Source organism: Hyperoodon ampullatus, assembly GCF_949752795.1.
Source record: "Hyperoodon ampullatus genome assembly, chromosome: 16".
Classification (NCBI taxonomy): Eukaryota; Metazoa; Chordata; class Mammalia; order Artiodactyla; family Ziphiidae; genus Hyperoodon; species Hyperoodon ampullatus.
The window spans coordinates 15,131,951-15,151,981 of record NC_136929.1 but is presented as its reverse complement, the minus strand read 5'-3'; the positions used below and the strand labels follow the sequence as shown (position 1 = coordinate 15,151,981).

At 38.7% G+C, this 20,031-nt stretch overlaps 1 protein-coding gene across 3 annotated transcripts in view; it reads right to left on the bottom strand.

The window, feature by feature from the left end:
* The window catches only part of LOC307065002 (ATP-binding cassette sub-family C member 4), a gene marked incomplete at both ends in the record, with an annotated part of 215,197 nt that overhangs the window by 17,823 nt on the left and 177,343 nt on the right, over positions 1-20,031 (bottom strand). For all 3 annotated transcript variants that reach the window (XM_079721739.1, XM_079721737.1, XM_079721738.1), the window contains 4 exons: positions 550-655; positions 1,086-1,258; positions 3,125-3,214; positions 19,086-19,241. In XM_079721739.1, coding sequence (XP_079577865.1) covers positions 550-655; positions 1,086-1,258; positions 3,125-3,214; positions 19,086-19,241 — 525 coding nt within the window. The remainder of the gene's footprint in view (positions 1-549; positions 656-1,085; positions 1,259-3,124; positions 3,215-19,085; positions 19,242-20,031) is intronic.

Below are 20,031 nucleotides of genomic sequence, written 5' to 3'. Positions count from 1 at the left end.
GCCTCCAATTCCTATGTAGTAAAATTTCCTAAATTAAATCCCGTTCTGTTGAAATACTTTCTTTTTCTCACTAGGCCTTTCTTCTCATAGACTCCCCTCTGACAGAAAATCTTGTGAAAGTCCCAACAGCTGAGAAATTCTGCAACTTTACCCAACAACCTCTTGGCAGTCTAAATGAAAGGCTAATTTTTTGATTAAGGGAATCTAAAAATCTGAAAAAATAACTGACAAAGGAAAAATGACTGTGTTCTAGAACACTGAAATATGAAGCTGTGTCTTGGATTTGGAGTATTTTCGTGGTTGGCCATCTTAATGAAAAATAACATTTCAAATAAACTTTTAATATGAAAATATGCAATTACTGGATACATTATTTAATAGCACATTCTGAAAGTATAGGTAAGTACTTGAGTTACTGTCAGGAATGAGAGGAAAACTTAAGAGAAAATGAACTTATTGGAGGTTCCTATCACATTTTCTAAGGAAGGATACATTGACAAAACTGAACATAATTGGGAATGACTGATATTCCACAGGTGAGGGTCTTACCATTATCCTGTCGCTGTCAATAATGGTGTTCAATCTGTGTGCAATGGTTAGCACAGTGCACTGGGCAAATTTCTCGCGTATTTTTTTTTGTATTAACTCATCAGTTCTGGAAACAAAGAAGTTGAATTTAGCTCAGTAAAGATAGAAGTAGCAGACTTAAGACTCAAAAAAAAATCACATATTTTTATAATGTTTTAAAAAATCAATACTTTAAGACACAATATTGCTCTTCAAAAACTGAGTATAGAAAGTCTCCTTAGAAGATTTTTCATAAAACAATGTAAGACAGTCTTCCCTCGAAATTACTTGAAACTATCAGAAGCTGGATTTAGGAATCTAGCTCTCTTAGGATGCCTAATAACATTAACACCATATAACAGGTCTTGATTTCTTCCTTTGTTTCCTGCAATTAATGTTATCAAGAGATATCTGTGGGGAAAAGAGAGCACTTAGAACATTTCTCAGCAACATTAAATGTTTCCCATTTACCACATTTAAAATTCAGATTCCAAGTTTCATGGACCTCAGCTCCATACCTTGGATCCACATTTGCTGTGGCTTCATCAATAATCAATATACGATTTTTCCTGAGAATAGCCCTGGCTAGGCACACCAACTGTCTCTGTCCAACACTAAAGTTCGATCCTGATTCTGCTAATTCAGTATCCATTTTACCAGGAAGATCTTCGATGGCTTCTTTAAGTTGTACCTGTGGATACAGAAAGAAGAATGACATTTTCCTAAATGAACTACTAATGAAGGAGACACGCCTTTTAGACATTAGAGCTTTGAAGTCCTCAGGACTTCTTGTGTATCTTACATGTACAGCCAGGTGATGGGAAGAGCTCCTTCCAAGTAGCATTCACTGAGAAAGATGGTAGAGTCAACTCAGGACAGAAAGACCTCAGTGTCCCCCATCACTGCCACATGACATCCACCAGAAACCCCACCTAGGGATTAGTTAAGGAAGTCTCTCAAAAAATAAAGCTATTTCTCCCAATGTGATCTAAACAGGATCTTTAGGGCTGATAGGAGTCAGTACACTACAGGGAAAAAAATTTTTTTTATTATTGTGGGAAGTATGGTTCTCTAGAGACATAATCTCATCAGCACTTTACCATGTTGGAAGGTCTAAAGGTTTAAAAAAAAAAAATTCAAACAATGACAAACTGTACCACAGTAAACCTTGAGCCTATTTGGGGGATGCTTCTTTGCCAAGTTTAACACCATACTAGACCAGTCAAGGGTACTTACTTCCATTTCATTAATGTTTCATAGTGAATGAAAACTCATGAAAAACAGGACACAACATAAAGTTTTATTTTCCCCAGACTATGGGTATAGATGTTGTTTAAAGCAGTGGATTGTTATAAGATTAAACTGTACTACAAGATTAAAAAAAAAAAAACAAACCAACTTTTAACTGCCAAAGATAATCTGCCTTCAGAAACCAGAATTACTGGCAGGAAAAACTGTAGGGCCGAATCAGCTTGCTCAGAGCCCAAGCGCATCCATATAAACTGCAGATTTCACAGCTAACCTTGGAGAGGTGACACTAAATGACAAAATGTACAAATTCAAAACAACAACAATGTGAGCAATTGGTCACTGGGATTTGTACAAAAACAACAACAATCCAAACGCAATTAAAAAAAAATAAACAAGCCACAATTTTCTGAAATGAAGAGATCAAGCAAATATTCAGTAACTGTTTATTAAGTATTTACTTTCTAAAAGCAAAAGACTGTGCTAGGTTGTATGAGGAATTAAAAACCTGTGTATGGTTTAGAAGTCTAGATATAGTTTCTGCCATCAGTAGCTTAGAATCAATTTTCAGAACTAGGGCACATGCACAGAATAATTCGTATTAAAATATACAAACCATCAGCACCCTACCATTCAAAATCCTTTTCATGCAAGAGTAAGGAAATTCAAAGAAGTGGTCCAAAGTGAAACACTACACAAATGAGAGAAAATCCTCTAGAAATGAACTTATCCATATAAAAACTGAGTGAAAGGGCCAGGCTTCTGTCACCTGCATTCATGCTGCAGCATTAAAATGACATGATTGCTAATTAATAATTATTATCACATTCCAAATGTACAGTTCACCTTTATAAAATTTTTCTTCTAAAACTTCACAGCATGTTATTAGTATGAGTTCAATTATCTTTCAGTTAATAATGAAAAACTATTATTATCTCCACTTAGTAGATGTTCCCTAAGACCAGAGGAATAAAATGAATGTTGCAGGGTAATTAGGATAATTAATTCACTAGGTCACTATTAGAATTAAAACCCATAATTTTAACTTCTAATTAGTGCTCTGCTAAGGACAAAATAATCGATCTAGTTGCTTTGGGTTCTAGGGCAAAAGCTAAAAAGCATGAAGCATTATGTTGTTGGTTTTCATCGTCATCAGTACACACATTTTAACTGCACCACGTCATCAGTATTCTCCTAGGAGGTAAACAAAGTCAGTTAAACCTATAAGCTCCCCTTAGTTACCTGCAATGCTATAAATGTCCATCCATATATATTGATGTTAACAAATTAATTACATTTTATAAATTACCTCTTCTAAGGCATTCCACAGTTCCTCATCCGTATGCTCATTAAAGGGATCCAGATTTTTCCTCATTGTTCCAGTGAATAAAACAGGTTCCTAAATGCCACAAAATAGGGAATGTTATTACTGTAGCTTATTTTCATTTTACACGAATGCTTACAGAAAATAATTAAAATACAAAAGAAAAATTCACTATAATCATTAGTAATAAGGTTGCAAATGCCTCTTTACAAAATTTTATCTCTATTAACTTTCCATTTTATAAAATGTGCTCCAAAATGCCTTCCAGACCACTGAACACTAATAACAGAAGAAAGTGTTGAAGTGTATCACCTGAAGAAGAAATGGAAGAAGAGAAAGAAAGGGTTGATTTTTTAAAAAAAAAAAATGCTTTCCTGGTAATATCTACTTAAACAGAAACAAACAAAAAGGAAAGAGGATATAATTATTTGAGGAAGGTTACATCAAGAGCTATTATAAGTTAACTGCCAATCCTGGTAGGATACTGGAAAATGCCAAGAGCATGATTAGTGGAAGTTTGTGGCTCAAAGCAGAATTGCTAAATATTTGCACATTTGAACTAGAATATTTTCTTCATTCCTAAAACAGCCTTCAGGGATAGGGAATCTCTCCACATGTGTGAATGGAACATCTCCATATGTGCAAAGAGAATGTCAGCTACTGGGGCCTGTGGCACCTCTGGTTCATGAGGATTTGGCCTCTGATTAGGCATCAGCTGATCCCCATGTTCTCTCACCAGTGCATCAGGATTACATGCCTCACAGAACCTCATTATTAACTGCAAGGCCAGGATGACCTGAAACCCACTGTGACCTGTGGCATAATGAAACTATTTTGATTTAAATAGCTCTTCCTATTCATCTGCTTCAGGAGGAACCACAAGGAAATCACTCTGCAAATATATGCCTCTTGCTGGGTTTCAAGAGAGAATCTTGTATGTAAACTCATGTAGGCCATTTAAGTTTTCTTCAAGGCTCTAGTAAGCCAGGGCACAAGACTATTGGCAACAGAGAAGAGCCCAATGGTCTTGGGGCTGGACTATTCTTCCTCACTTGACAAAGGCCTGAGAAGAAAGAAGACAGACATTTCTTTTCCTTAGCCAAGAAGAATGACACTCAGAGAACCTCCAGTATGTTCTTTCCCTATTGTCTTAGTTTTAAGTCTGGTGAGGCAGAAATGCATGAAAACACAGGGTGTGCCACGGAAAAGATGCATGCCTAAGCAAAATCCAAAATCGAAGACATTATAAAGGCAGCTTTCTTTGCACAAAGTTGATCAAGTGGCTGATACACTCCAAAAGCACTGAAATCACCGGTCACACGATGTTTCAAAATGATTACTGAACTGAACTGAAAAACCCAAGACCCAAGTTCCTTGTCAGGGGAATAACTATCATTCTACTTCAGAGTTTTATAAAAAAGTTTTTTATTCTTTGTAATTATCAACTCTAAGATTCTAATAAGCCAGACGATTTTTCTTCTTTTATCTGTGTCCATGAGGTTTACACTAACGATGTGGCCAGAAGACGGAAGGCTGGTCCCCAGTATTCCACCCTCTACTTGACTCTTCTCCACATTCACCACTTAAGGCTCTAAACCATGGGCAGGATGCTACTCTGAGGCCCAAAATGAGGGACTCTTCAAGGACTGGTGTTTGAGGAGATAAAGGGGCTGAAAGATGCCAGGTTTAGGAATTAATTGGATTTAGCCCAACTGGGAGAAGTGAGACAGGGTATCTGCTTATAGTAACAACGGGACCATTTGTTTGGCCAACAGGTCTTGTACAACCTGAACATTTTTTCCTTCAGGTTCTTCTTGTAGACCAAATTCACATGTGGTAAGAGGTCTAAGTTTTTTTGATGAAGTGCCTACCTGGTTTTCTTAGTACACTCCAGAGTCATTACTTAAGCTAATCTATGAAATAAATTGCTCTCTTTTTAAAAGACAGACCTTTCTTCCTCCCTTGAACAATCAAAGGGCTCACAGTATTAGCACGTCTGTGAAGTGCAGTTTTGGTGGTTCAAGAGAGCAGTCACAGGGACCTCACTTAAAGTTTAATCACAGGCTTCCCTGGTGGTGCAGTGGTTAAGAATCCGCCTGCCAATACAGGGGACACGGGTTTGATCCCTGGTCCGGGAAGATCCCACAAGCCCGTGCGCCATGCACCACGACTACTGAGCCTGTGCTGTAGAGCCCGCGAGCCACAACTACTGAGCCTGCGAGCCACAACTACTGAAGCCCGAGCACCTAGAGCCCACGCTCCACAACAAGAGAAGCCACCGCAATGAGAAGCCTGTGCACCGCAATGAAGAGTAGCCCCCACTCGCCGCAACTAGAGAAAGCCCGTGTGCAGCAACCAATACCCAACGCAGGCAAAAATAAAATAAATAAATAAATAAGTAAAGTTCAATCACCTATTTCATAATCAGGGCCTCTCTCTATTGTCACTTTCCTCACCATCTTCTCTTTAGGAAACTCTTTGAAGGGCATGAGTCTCTCCAAAGACTAGGGGACTGAAACGGAATTCTGTGCAGAAGAGGAGTCCCTCATTTCTGAACCCCTGACCAACGCCTGAACTTGGATTATGCTAACCTTTAAACAGAGCCCTCAGACACTCTGTAGGCCTTAAGGGCCGAGAGGGTGCCCACTTAAGTCTGTACTGTCAGTCTAAAAGGATCTATTTGACAATTTCACTTCTTTATTTAGCAGCACTAGATGGAAGAAAACTGTTTTCTATACAAGAATATTTCTCTTTGTTATGACATGCCCAATATATATTTCAAAATCAGTAAAATTTCAACCAAAACTTGTTGAATGAAAAGAATGATTTACTAAAACATTAACTGACTGAAGCTGTATTTTTCTCTAAAGCCAGCAGGCAATTTGTGAACAATGTCTGTTTTAATATGTCAACGTGTTTTATGCATGGTGTTCATTTTGGTTTCTGCTCATTCTTCTTTCATCCACTTGCCAAATAAGAAAACATTATATTATCTACAAAAGGTAATAAAATGCTCACAGTAGACACAGACTGCAAGGGCAGATAAGGGTCAAATTAATGATCATTTCTGATAGATATTATTATTTAAAAGTATCCACCTGGAAGCAATGAAGCTAATATACTAATTGTATAAGTAAGTGTTGTAAAAATGTTTGCATGCAGAACACTTCAGTGTAGAGATTTATGGCAGGATATACAAACTCCATGTAAATATATGCTAAATTTATTAGCCTAAGAATATTTTTTTCTGAAGGGACACAACTAAACCTCACTTAATAAGAGGTGGCACAGTACAGTCAAAAACAGATGCTCTTGTTCAACGTAGTATTTTAAATGAAGCATTCGTTTCAAACCTGTTTTTCATCAAGGTTTCAAGTTGATACTTTTTACATGTAACCCTTTGTGCCATATTCAGTGGTAATTTTTTCCTTGTTACTAACATAACACGAGTTCATATTAGGCGTGTAACACAAAATTGGCCACTCTGAATCAGAGTATTTAATATAGTAAATTGATAATCCCTCGACACAACTGTAAGACTGAAAACTGCAGTCTTACTGGACCTTTTGTATACACTGCTGGAAGACAAGCCTCTCATTATCTTACAAAGAAATCCTACTCACTAACCTTCAGAGGGTTAAAATGCCCTGGGACCAAGACAAAAACTGTACAAGTGGTTACAAACGTGGGAGGATAAAGCACAATCCTTACCCTAATCATTTCAGTCCCAAACCAGGAAACTGCCCTCTACTAAAGTATATGTAGAGTAGCTACTGCTAAATATATATATGTAAAACTGAATGTATACTTTGCTGTACACCTGAAACTAATGCAACATTGTAAATCAACCATACTTTGATTTAAAAGAAAAAAAAAAAAAAAAAAGAAGTAGCTACTGCTGCTGTTTCCTCCAGTCCTAAAGCTATGTCCTCATTTCTAATCTAAGGACTTTTCTTAAGGGGAAGCCCATCTCCCTGTTTCAAGAATAAGAGAATCACCTGAAGTCACTTTACATTTTGGTTTCTTTTTTTTTTTTTTTTTTCTAAATCCTGTAGCCTCTGAATGAACTGATCATCATCCATATTCAGGAGAAAAGGACATTGTTCTCCAACAAAGGAAAAAGAATTTAAGTCCTGTAAAGTCCTCTTTCAGGGGCTCCAGGGAGCAGTTCCAAGGGATTTAATGAAGACTTCAGTGTCAGAAACAAAGGGCCGACTGCATTAGGCTAGAATCCAGTTGTATTTCTTTACTAGTAACAGCAGAGCCACCTCTTCTCTCTTTCAGTTTTGTTCTCAACAAGAAAAAAAGGGAAAGAAAACCAGGTAATCAGCGAGAAGTCAGAGAGACAGCTCTGGTTCACGTTCTTCAACCTACTGAAGAAAACTCAGGGAACAGAAATAGCAAAAGAGTAGACTGGACTGTATTAAAAAAATACCTAGCTGTTGATCTGATTGAGAAAAGAAAACTTTTAAATATAAAAAATGAATCTGTTTAATCATGAGAATGATGAGGGCTGCTGATCTGTGTCAACCCTTGGGCTGCAATCATAAATACTGAATTTGCATGGAAGCCCTCTTCAACTGAAAACATTTTCTTTGTGCCAATAGGATAAAGGGCTCTAGGTGTAGAGATCATCCAAAGAGGTTTTGAAATCCATTTTTCCAGATCCTTTCAGATAAGCAATCTGCTCCCTGAATATAATCTAACCTTGTTCTCTCTAACAAACTTAACTACTTCATATCATGAGCACAAATGCCATGTACATTTCTGCTACCTGTTCTGTTTAAGGAAATTATTTCGGAAGTGCTTTCATTTTTTTGCTTATTCCTGAAACTGTGAACACCAGCTGAGGAGTACCTTATTAAGAATATAGTATTTGCTTTTGAAAGTTCCATCCAGGACTCAAGGATTGATTGTCTATGTCACCACTCCCCTGCCTCTGGTTCCTATGCAGGTCTTGGTACTATCACATCTCCTCCAATTCTAACCTGCTCACAGTGAGGTCAACAGGGATGGAGATGAGCCTGGGAGAGAGATCTCAGCCCAGAAGCTCGCTGCTGCACCCAGGATCACAGAGAGCAGGGAGCCAGGGGAGAGGACGTGGGCCTGGCCCACCAAAGCGGAGCAACTCCAAGAAGCAGGACTGGGCTCCCTGGGTTCCCTGAATCTGCAGAATCTGCTCGCAGTTTCTAACATTCCCCAAATTACGGCGTGCAGACATAAGCAACACTCCTTCCTACGCATTTTAGGAGAAGAGGGATGCAAGCTTTTTGCAGTTAAGATTTTGAGTATCGTCTCCTGACACACATTACCCCATGACATATAAATGAATAAATGTGTTTCTAAATTGATACTGTCCAAAAGCGGGACATAGCACTAGGAGAAGTATCTTTCAGCTTTGTTCTGCACTTGTTAACTTTTGTGATGGTTTTGGGAATCCTTTTTAGTGGGGTGGTAGTAAAAAAAAAAGTGGGTAAAATATCAAACGAAAACATCATTCAGTACAACAAACATATATTGAAATATACATATATGTATTTGCAGTCAGACAGTTCTGATTCTACTGCTTATTAGCAATTAGACTCAGGGTAAGTTATTCATCTTCCCAAGACTCAGTTCCCTTACTGTAAAATGGGGATAACGCTGCGGGGCTCCTGTGAGAATCTGGAACAACAGTGAAGCTCCTGGTGTAATGCTAACAATGACCAGGAGGCCAGCCCAACAGGGGGACAGTGAGGGGTGGTGTTTGTCAAACTGCAGGTGCATCCAATGGATCAGTCCATTTTGTGCCTTGTGACCATCATTTTATCATTTATATTAACTAGCATAGAAGGGATATAATAGAAAATATTAGAGGGCAGGGCACAAGAGAAATAATATTTTTTGAAATTTTTATTCCCGTGTGTGTGTGTGTGTGTGTGTGTGTGTGTGTACATGAAATCATGATACGAAGCAGTTCTACTGTGACTGCAGTCAACAGCATGTTGAAGTCACCAGCAGAGTGGTTAGCTGCTCAGGCTCTGGAGTTGAGAATCTCCCTAAAATAAATTTGAATACAGGCTCTGCCGCTGACTTGATAAGTGGGTTAAGCTCACAGTGCCTCAGTTTTTAAAGCTGTCCGATGAGGAGAACTAGAACATTGTGAGGATTAGGTGGGAGATGGTAGAGAAAGAGGCTAAAACGTGTTAAGGATTCCACAAATGTTAGGAATTCCTATTAAAACTCGTGCAACTTGTCAGGGCCTGCAACAAGCACTAGAGCAACAGAAATGAGAGCACAGTCCCTGTCCTCAAGGAGAGGAAGAAAATAGTCGAGAACGTGGGGAGGACTGAGAAAAAATGCCGGAGGTCTTGGTGGAGGACGGGAAGTATGAGTGGGGTACAGGGAGGTAGTCAGGACAGAACCTGGTAGGAGGGGCGCCAGAAATCAAAAGAACAAAGAAAGTAATATTCTTTCCTCTTGTTCCCTGGAGAAAACACATTACGTAGATTTTTCGCGGCTATGCTTTTCCCCTAAAACTGCTACTGTGTTGATTTTTTTCTTTGGCTTCACTCTTTAAATTTATATAAATAACGTGGTTTATGTTATAAGCAGTAAATAAATGTAATGAAAATCACCAAGGACCGCAAAAACATAAACAGAAATGAAAGAACAAAAACATTAAACAGAAAAGAACAAAGCCTTTCCATAATGGGTTAGTCTTATAGAAATAATACCTAAAAGGCCAGTGCCCCAGTCCTTAAGAATATTTATAGTTACTACTGACTGAGCGTTCCCACAACCCAGGTATGGGCCACGAACATTTTCTCATCCAGTCACATCTTCACAACAAATCCATGTGACATTAATTCCTAGACCTAGTTTAAAGGCGAGGACACTGAAACTCGGAAGCCAAGTGACTTCATCAAGTCCCCACATTCGTATGAGGCAAAGCAGGAATAAAAACGTGGGTCAGGGGCTTCCCTGGTGGCGCAGTGGTTGAGAGTCCGCCTGCCGATGCAGGGGACACGGGTTCGTGCCCCGGTCCGGGAGGATCCCACATGCCGCGGAGCGGCTGGGCCCGTGAGCCATGGCCGCTGAGCCTGCGCGTCCGGAGCCTGTGCTCCGCAACGGGAGAGGCCACAACAGTGAGAGGCCCTCGTACCGCAAAAAAAAAAAAAAAAAAAAAAAGTGGGTCATGTTGACACTCAGTCTACACTCTTAACCATTCTGTCCCTGGCTGCCTCCTGAATGATTTCCTGGGAGCCGTTACACAAACACTCTCTCTTTAATCAACTAGCATTGCGCCTCAGAGACAAAGGGATATAAAGTGAAAAAAAAAAAGGGTTCTGTGTTTACAATGGTTGGTGATCTTCACCTACATGGATACAAAGCTCAGCACTGTTTTGTAAGCACACTCCCCGGAGTGCATACATAGAGCATACTCAGAAAAGTAGGGTGGAAACCGATGGAACAGAACCAAAACCTGGTGATGTCAAGGTATGTTTATAGTCTTTGCTCAGATGTGCTTCCAAAACATTACCGGCAGAGCCAAGAGTCATCTAATATTATTTCTTTATTTACAGAGTTCTTTTATGTACACAAGCATACAACTTTTCTTATTAAGAAGCATTAAAAGTAATGCAGGGCACGTTTCACATTCCTTTCATCCAAGAACTTAAAAGCACTTTACAGACATGCTCATTATTTCTGCAAACTAATCTCATTTGGCCCATTTCAGAGATGGGTACAATCAAAATTTAAAAGTTGGGAATCTAAAATCATTTATTTTCTACATTAATCACTAAGCCACCAATCTAATAGCCAGAGGGAATCATCAAATCCAGGGATTCTACATGCTGAAAATTTCTTTCCATTTTTCCTAAAAGGGAAACCATTATATACATAATAAATGATATATAATAAAACAGATATATCATTATATACATAATATTCTTTTACTTGTGGTAAAATACATATAAAACTTACCACTTTAACCATTTTTCAGTATACAGTTCAGTGGTATTAATAAATACCTTCACATTGTTGAAGCCATCACCACCATCCAGCTACAGAACCCCTTTCATCTTGCAAACCTGAAACTCTGTACCCATTAAACCACAACTCCTCCAATAAAGATGTAAAAAAATAAAATAACAAACAAAAAACCCCCCACAACTCCCCACTCCCCGCTCTCCTGTCCTGGCAGCTCCTGGCAACCACCATTCTACCTCTTGTCCCCATGAATTGACTAGTGTATGTACTTCATGTAAGTAGTATTTGTCCTTTGTGACTAGCTCATTTCACTGAGCATAATGTCATCAAGGTGCAACCATGCTGTAGCATGTGTCAGAATCTACTTTCTTTTTAAGGCCAAATAACTTTCCATTGTATATATACCACATTTGTTTATCCATCCGTCAATGGACCATGGGGTGCTTCCACCTCTTTACTAATGCGAATAATCCTGGTATGAACATGCATGTACAGATATCTCTGTAACATTCCCTTCTCAATTCTTTTGGGTTTATACCATAAATTAGAATTGTTGGATCATATAATAATTCTATGTTTAACTTTTTTTAGGAAACTACACAGTGTTTTCCAGTCACTGTATCATTCTGCATTCTACCAGCCATGCACAAGGATTCCCATTTTTCCACATCCTCACCAACACTTATTTTTTGGTTTCTAATTTTTCTTAAACAGCAGCCATCATAAAGGGTGTGAGATGGCATATCATTGTGATCTAACAGGATTGTCTTCATTTCAAAAGTACTTAGAGTAATTCCAGGTATTTTGGAGGCCAGGGGTAGGTAGCAACACCTGAACTCAGTCATAAGACACAAGTCCACATTCTACTTCCTTTGGGTGCCGTATTCTATATGCTTCCTACTAACCAGGCATTTCAGAGCTCATTATACCCACATTCCAGGAAGTACATTTGCCTGGCTCTTTGATCGTGTCTCTTCTCTGTGGTTCTCACCTCAAGAAGGTACATGTTTTAGTCAGCTTCCCTTGGTGGCCTGATGATTGTAGAGTATTAAAAAAAAAAACAAAAAAACAAAAAAAAAACCCAGCCCTCAACCAAGATGGCGGAGTAGAAGGACGTGCTCTCACTCCCTCTTGCAAGAACACGAGAATCACAACTAGCTGCTGGACACTCATCGACAGGAAGACACTGGAACTCACCAAAAAAGATACCCCACATCCAAAGACAAAGGAGAAGCCACAATGAGACAGTAGAAAGGGCACAATCACAGGAAAATCAAATCCCGTAACTGCTGGGTGGGTGATTCACAGACTGGAGATCACTTATACCACAGAAATCCACCCACTGGAGTGAAGGTTCTGAGCCCCATGTCAGGCTTCCCAACCTGGGGGTCCGGCAACAGGAGGAGGAATTCCTAGAGAATCAGACTTTGAAGCCTAGTGGGGTTTGACTGCAGGACTTCGACAGGACTGGGGGAAACAGAGACTCCACACTTGGAGGGCACACACAAAGTAGTGTGTGCATTGGGACCCAGGGGAAGGAGCAGTGATGCCAGGGGAGACAGAACCAGACCTACCTGCTAGTGTTGGAGGGTCTCCTGCAGAGACGGGGGGTGGCTGTGGCTCACTGTGGGGACAAGGACACTAGCAGCAGAAGTTCTGGGAAGTACTGCTTGGCGTGAGCCCTCCCAGAGTATGGCATTAGCCCCACCAAAGAGCGCAGGTAGGCTCCAGTGTTGGGTTGCCTCAGGCCAAACAACCAACAGGGAGGGTACCCAGCCCCAACCATCAGCAGTCAAACAGATTAAAGTTTTACTGAGCTCTGCCCACCAGAGCAACAGTCATCTCTACCCACCACCAGTCCCTTGCATCAGGAAACCTGCACAAGCCTCTTAGATAGCCTCATCCACCAGAGGGCAGACAGCAAAAGCAAGAAGAACTACAATCCTGCAGCCTGTGGAACAAAAACCACATCCACAGAAATATAGACAATATAAAAAGGCAGAGAGGGCTATGTACCAGATGAAGCAACAAGATAAAACCCCAGAAAAACAACTAAATGAAGTGGTGATGGGCAACCTTCCAATAAAGAATTCAGAATAATGATAGTGAAGATGATCCAGGACCTCGGAAAAAGAATGGAGGCAAAGATCGAGAAGATGCAAGAAATGTTTAACGAAGACTTAGGAGAATTAAAGAACAAACAGAGATGAACAATACAATAACTGAAATGAAAAATGCACTAGAAAGAATCAATAGCAGAATAACTGAGGCAGAAGAACGGATAAGTGACCTGGAAGAGAGAATGGTGGAATTCACTGCTGCAGAACAGAATAAAGAAAAAAGAATGAAAAGAAATGAAGACAGCCTAAGAGACCTCTGGGACAACATTAAACGCAACAACATTCGCATTATAGGGGTCCCAGAAGGAGAACAGAGAGAGAAAGGACCCGAGAAAATATGTGAAGAGATTATAGTCGAAAACTTCCCTAACATGGGCAAGGAAATAGCCACTCAAGTCCAGGAAGCACAGAGAGTCCCATACAGGATAAATCCAAGGAGAAACACACCAAGACACATAGTAATCAAACTGGGAAAAATCAAAGACAAAGAAAAATTATTGATAGCAGCAAGGGAAAAATGACAAATAACATACAAGGGAACTCCCATAAGGTTAACAACTAATTTCTCAGCAGAAACTCTACAAGCCAGAAGGGAGTGGCATGATATACTTTAAGTGATGACAGGGAAGAACCTACAACCAAGATTACTCTACCCAGCAAGGATCTCATTCAGATTTGATGGAGAAATCAAAAGCTTTACAGAAAAGCAAAAGCTAAGAGAATTCAGCACCACCAAACCACCTCTACAGCAAATGCTAAAGGAACTTCTCTAAGTGGAAAACACAAGAGAAGAAACGGCCCTACAAAAACAAACCCAAAACAATTAAGAAAATGGTCATAGGAACATACATATCTATAATTACCTTAAACGAGAAGGGATTAAATTCTCCAACCAAAAGACACAGGTTTGCTGAATGGATACAAAAACAAGACCCATATATATGCTGTCTACAAGACACCCACTTCAGACTTAGGGACACATACAGACTGAAACTGAGGGGATGGAAAAAGATATTCCATGCAAATGGAAATCAAAAGAAAGCTGCAGGAGCAATACTCATATCAGATAAAATAGACTTTAAAATAAAGAATGTTACAAGAGACAAGGAAGGACACTACATAATGATCAAGGGATCAATCCAAGAAGAAGATATAACAATTATAAATATATATGCACCCAACATAAGAGCACCTCAATACATAAGGCAACTGCTAAAAGCTATAAAAGAGGAAATTGACAGTAACACAATAATAGTGGGGGACTTTAACGCCTCACTTACACCAATGGACAGATCATCCAAAATGAAAATAAATAAGGAAACAGAAGCTTTAAATGACACAATAGACCAGATAGATTTAATTGATATTTATAGGACATTCCATCCAAAAACAGCAGATTACACTTTCTTCTCAAGTGTGAACAGAACATTCTCCAGGATAGATCACATCTTCGGTCACAAATCAAGCCTCAGTAAATTTAAGAAAACTGAAATCATATCAAGCATCTTTTCTGACCACAACGCTACGAGATTAGAAATGATTAACAAGGGAAAAAACGTAAAAAACGCAAACACATGGAGGCTAAACAACACGTTACTAAATAACCAAGAGATCACTGAAGAAATCAAAGAGGAAATTAAAAAATATCTAGAGATAAATGACAATGAAAACATGATGATCCAAAACGTATGGGATGCAGCAAAAGCAGTTCTAAGAGGGAAGTTTATAGCGATACAAGCCCACCTCGAGAAACAAGAAAAATCTCAAATAAACAATCTAACCTTACACCTAAAGGAACTAGAGAAAGAAGAACAAACAAACAAAACCGAAAGTTAGCAGAAGGAAAGAATTCATAAAGATCAGAGCAGAAATAAATGCAATAGAAACAAAGAAAACAAAAGCAAAGATCAATAAAACTAAAAGCTGGTTCTCTGAGAAGATAAACAAAACTGATAAACCACTAGCCAGACCCATCAAGAAAAAGAGGGAGAGGACTCAAATCAATAAAATTAGAAACGAAAAAGGAGAAGTTACAACAGACACCACAGAAATACAAAGCATCCCAAGAGACTACTACAAGCAACTCTATGCCACTAAAATGGACAACTTGGAAGAAATGGACAAATTCTTAAAAAGGTATAACCTTCCAAGACTGCACCAGGAAGAAATAGAAAATATGAACAGACCAATCACAAGTAATGAAATTGAAACTGTGATTAAAAATCTTCCAACAAACAAAAGTCCAGGACCAGATGGCTTCACGGGTGAATTCTATGAAACATTTAGAGAAGAGCTAACACCCATCCTTCTCCAACTCTTCCAAAAAATTGCAAAGGAAGGAACATTCCCAAACTCATTCTATGAGGCCACCATCACCTTGATACCAAAACCAGGCAAGGATGTCACAAAGAAAGAAAACTACAGGCCAATATCACTGATGAACATAGATGCAAAAATCCTCAACAAAATACCAGCAAACAGAATCCAACAGTACATTAAAAGGATCATACACCATGATCCAGTGGGATTTATCCCAGGGATGCAAGGATTCTTCAATATACGCAAATCAATCAATGTGATACACCATATTAACAACTTGAAGAATGAAAACCATATGATTATCTCAACAGATGCAGAAAAAGCTTTTGACAAAATTCAACACCCGTTTATGTTAAAAACTCTCCAGAAAGTGGGCATAGAGGGAACCTACCTCAACATAATAAAGGCCATCTACAACAAACCCACAGCAAACATCATTCTCAATGGTGAAAAAATGAAAGCATTTCCTCTAAGATCAGGAACAAGACAAGGATGTCCACTCTCACCACTATTATTCAACATAGTTTTGGAAGTCTTAGCCACGGCAATCAGAGAAGAAAAAGAAATAAAAGGAATACAAATTGGAAAAGAAGAAGTAAAACTGTCACTGTTTTCAGATGACATGATACTATACATAGAGAATCCTAAAGATGCCACCAGACAACTACTAGAGCTAATCAATGAATTTGGTAAAGTTGCAGGATACAAAATTAATGCACAGAAATCTCTTGCATTCCTATACACTAATAATGAAAAATCTGAAAGAGAAATTAAGGAAACACTCCCATTTACCACTGCAACAGAAAGAAGAAAATACCTAGGAATAAACATACCTAGGGAGACAAAAGACTTGTATGCAGAAAACTATAAGACACTGATGAAAGAAATGAAAGATGATACCAACAAATGGAGAGATACACCATGTTCTTGGATTGGAAGAATCAATATTGTGAAAACGACTATACTACCCAAAGCAATCTACAGATTCAATGCAATCCCTATCAAATTACCAATGGCATTTTTTACAGAACTAGAATGAAAAATGTTAAAATTTGTATGGAGACACAAAAGACCCTGAATAGCCAAAGCAGTCTTGAGGGGAAAAAATGGAGCTGGAGGAATCAGACGCCCTCACTTCAGACTATACTACAAAGCTACAGTAATCAAGACAATATGGTACTGGCACAAAAACAGAAACATAGATTGATGGAACAAGATAGAAAGCCCAGAGATAAACGCACGCACCTATGGTCAACTAATCTATGACAAATGAGGCAAGGATATACAATGGAGAAAACACAGCCTCTTCAATAAGTGGTGCTGGGAAAACTGGACAGCTACATGCAAAAGAGTGAAATTCGAACACTCCCTAACACCATACTGAAAAATAAACTCAAAATGGATTCGAGACCTAAATGTAAGACCAAACACTATAAAACTCTTTAGAGGAAAACATAGGAAGAACACTGTTTGACATAAATCACAGCAAGATCATTTTTGATCCACCTCCTAGAGTAATGGAAACAAAAACAAAAATGAACACATGGGACCTAATGAAACTTCAAAACTTTTGCATGGCAAAGGAAACCATAAACAGGACAAAAAGACAACCCTCAGAATGGGAGAAAATATTTGCAAATGAATCAACGGACAAAGGATTAATTTCCAAAATATATAAACAGCTCATGCAGCTCAATATTAAAAAAACAACCCAATCCAAAAATGGGCAGAAGACTTAAATAGACATTTCTCGAAAGAAAACATACAGATGGCCAAGAAGCACATGAAAAGCTGCTCAAAATCACTAATTATTAGAGAAATGCAAATTAAAACTACAATGTGGTAACACCTCACACCAGTTAGAATGGGCATCATCGGAAAATCTACAAACAACAAATGAGGGAGAGGGTTTGGAGAAAAGGGAACCTTCTTGCACTGTTGTGTAAATTGAAACAGCCACTATGGAGAACAGTATGGAGGTTCCTTAAAAAAACTAAACATATAGAATTACCATATGACCCAGCAATCCCACTACTGGGCATATACCCAGAGAAAACCATAATTCAAAATGACACACGCACCCCAATGTTCATTGCAGCACTATTTACAATAGCCAGGTCATGGAAGCAACCTAAATGCCTATCGACGGACGAATGGATAAAGAAGATGTGGTACATATATACAATGGAATATTACTCAGCCATAAAAAGGAACGAAATTGGGTCATTTGTGGAGACGTGGATGGATCTAGAGACTGTCATACAGAGTGAAGTAAGTCAGAAAGAGAAAAACAAATATAGTATATTAACGCATATATGTGGAACCTAGAAAAATGGTACAGATGAACCGGTTTGCAAGGCAGAAATTGAGACACAGATGTAGAGAACAAACATATGGACACCAACGGGGGAAAGTGGCAGGGGGTGGGCGTGGTGGTGGGATGCATTGGGCAATTGGGATTGACATGTATACACTGATGTGTATAAAATTGATGACTAATAAGAACCTGATGTATAAAAAAACTAAAATTCAAAAATTGAAGAAAAAAAGAAAAAATAATCCAAAGTAAAAAAAAAAAAAAAACCTCAGCAAGTTTATCAAAGCAGAAAGCAGGATAGAAGATGAAGGCACAGGGCCTATGTTGCCCTTGGGTATATATGTGGAGGATAGTAATTGCTCAATAAAAGTTCTCTGAATTATTTTGTGTGGATGAAACATAAGGAATGACAGGAGCTTCTATTGTGCAAATAATCAAACACTCCCTGAAAACCATACTTATTTAAGAAGTGGAAAAAAAGAAAACAGAATCAGAGCCCAATGCAACGCTCCACCATCACAGAAACCACGTATGGGGTCTACGGGAAGCACTCCACACACACTAACCTATTTCGTCCTCACAACAGCTCGATGAGTTGGTCCTGTTAGCTGCCTCGAAAGAGAGAGAAAACTGAGGTGCACAGAGATGGAATTCCATGTCCCGTGTTCTTCCTCACTATTCCGTACTGCCTGTCTGATTAAAATCACTTACTTATGGCTGAATTCTAAAAGTCTCTCCAAAGCATATATACATGCTGTAATTCTCAAAGCCCCACAGTTTCACGGAAAGTACTCCAGGGAGATAATCACCTTTAAAAAGGTAGCTTATTTCCTACAGCATAATTCCATCATTAAGACACTTAAAATTCATGTTTCCCTACACAAACTGCTCACATGTTAAACAAACCACTTATTTTTTTTCAGAATTATGTGGTTATCAGTGGATAAAATTGTGGTACCTGAGAAAGTCTGAATCCAGAAATCTGTCTGGGTAAGTTATTAAATCACAGGCACACAAAAACAAACAAACAAACAAACAAACCAAACCAGGTATCTGATGAAAATATCTGTTGAAAATCCCTGAAGTTAAAAATATGCTCTGTTGGGGGAAAAAGGATCAACCTTTTCATCCAATGTTAAAAAAGCAATCAAATTGAAAGACATTAAACTTAGGTGCCGTATTAAAAGAATATGTGTCAATGCTCTGAAGTGCATACCTGAGGTATGATTGACATTTTCTTCCTTAAATCGTGAAGTCCAATTTCGGTTGTCAAGATCTTATCAATCCAAATTTTACCTTCAGGTTCTGACAATCTAAAAAGGGCAGCGATGAGGGAACTTTTTCCAGCTCCTGTTCTTCCCACAATGCCAACCTATAAAGAGATCCAGGAGGGATTAAGAATTCACAATATGCAACAAACCTAGGAAAACCCTTGGTTGTTGAAGATGAATTTTAAAAGTTCTGTACAGAGTGTGGTCTATAAGTTTCTCAACTGTGGCACTGTTGAAATTTTGGGAAAGATAATTCTTCGTTGGGGAATGGGGGATGTCCTGTGTATTCTAGTATATTTAGCAGTATCCCTGGATTCTGCCCACTAGATACCAGGAGCACCCCCGAGATTGCGGCAACCAAAAATGTCAGACATTGACAAATGTCCCTGGTTAAGACCCCCTGGTCCAAGGAAGAATTAAAAATAACAGAATCAGTCTACTGGCAGTGAAACAACAGCAGTTTCCCATGTGTTCAATTAGCAGTCAGCTTTTAAATTAGTTGTACTCCTAGTGTCTGGCTATTCTGAACATTGAGAATTATGTGAGCAATTTTACAGAGATGTCAACAAGTCAAGTAAGAAGTATTATACACAAACAAGAATTCAGGATCCCAGAGTCTATCATTTAAGGGGAAGTATTCTTTGCCAGACAAACAAAATCACTTCCTGATAAGAAATACCTTAATAATGCTCTATCTTGAAAGGAAACACCTTAAAATTGTAAAATGCAGGTCTCATTGTCTTAAAAGGCAGTATCCAGTAGGCAAAATACACATAATGAGATCAACAACAACAAAACAAATAACATTTGCTATTTATATGGGACCTTTCATCTGAGAACTTCAAAAGGCATTTTACAAACCAATTAATACCTTGGAAAGATACATGTCAC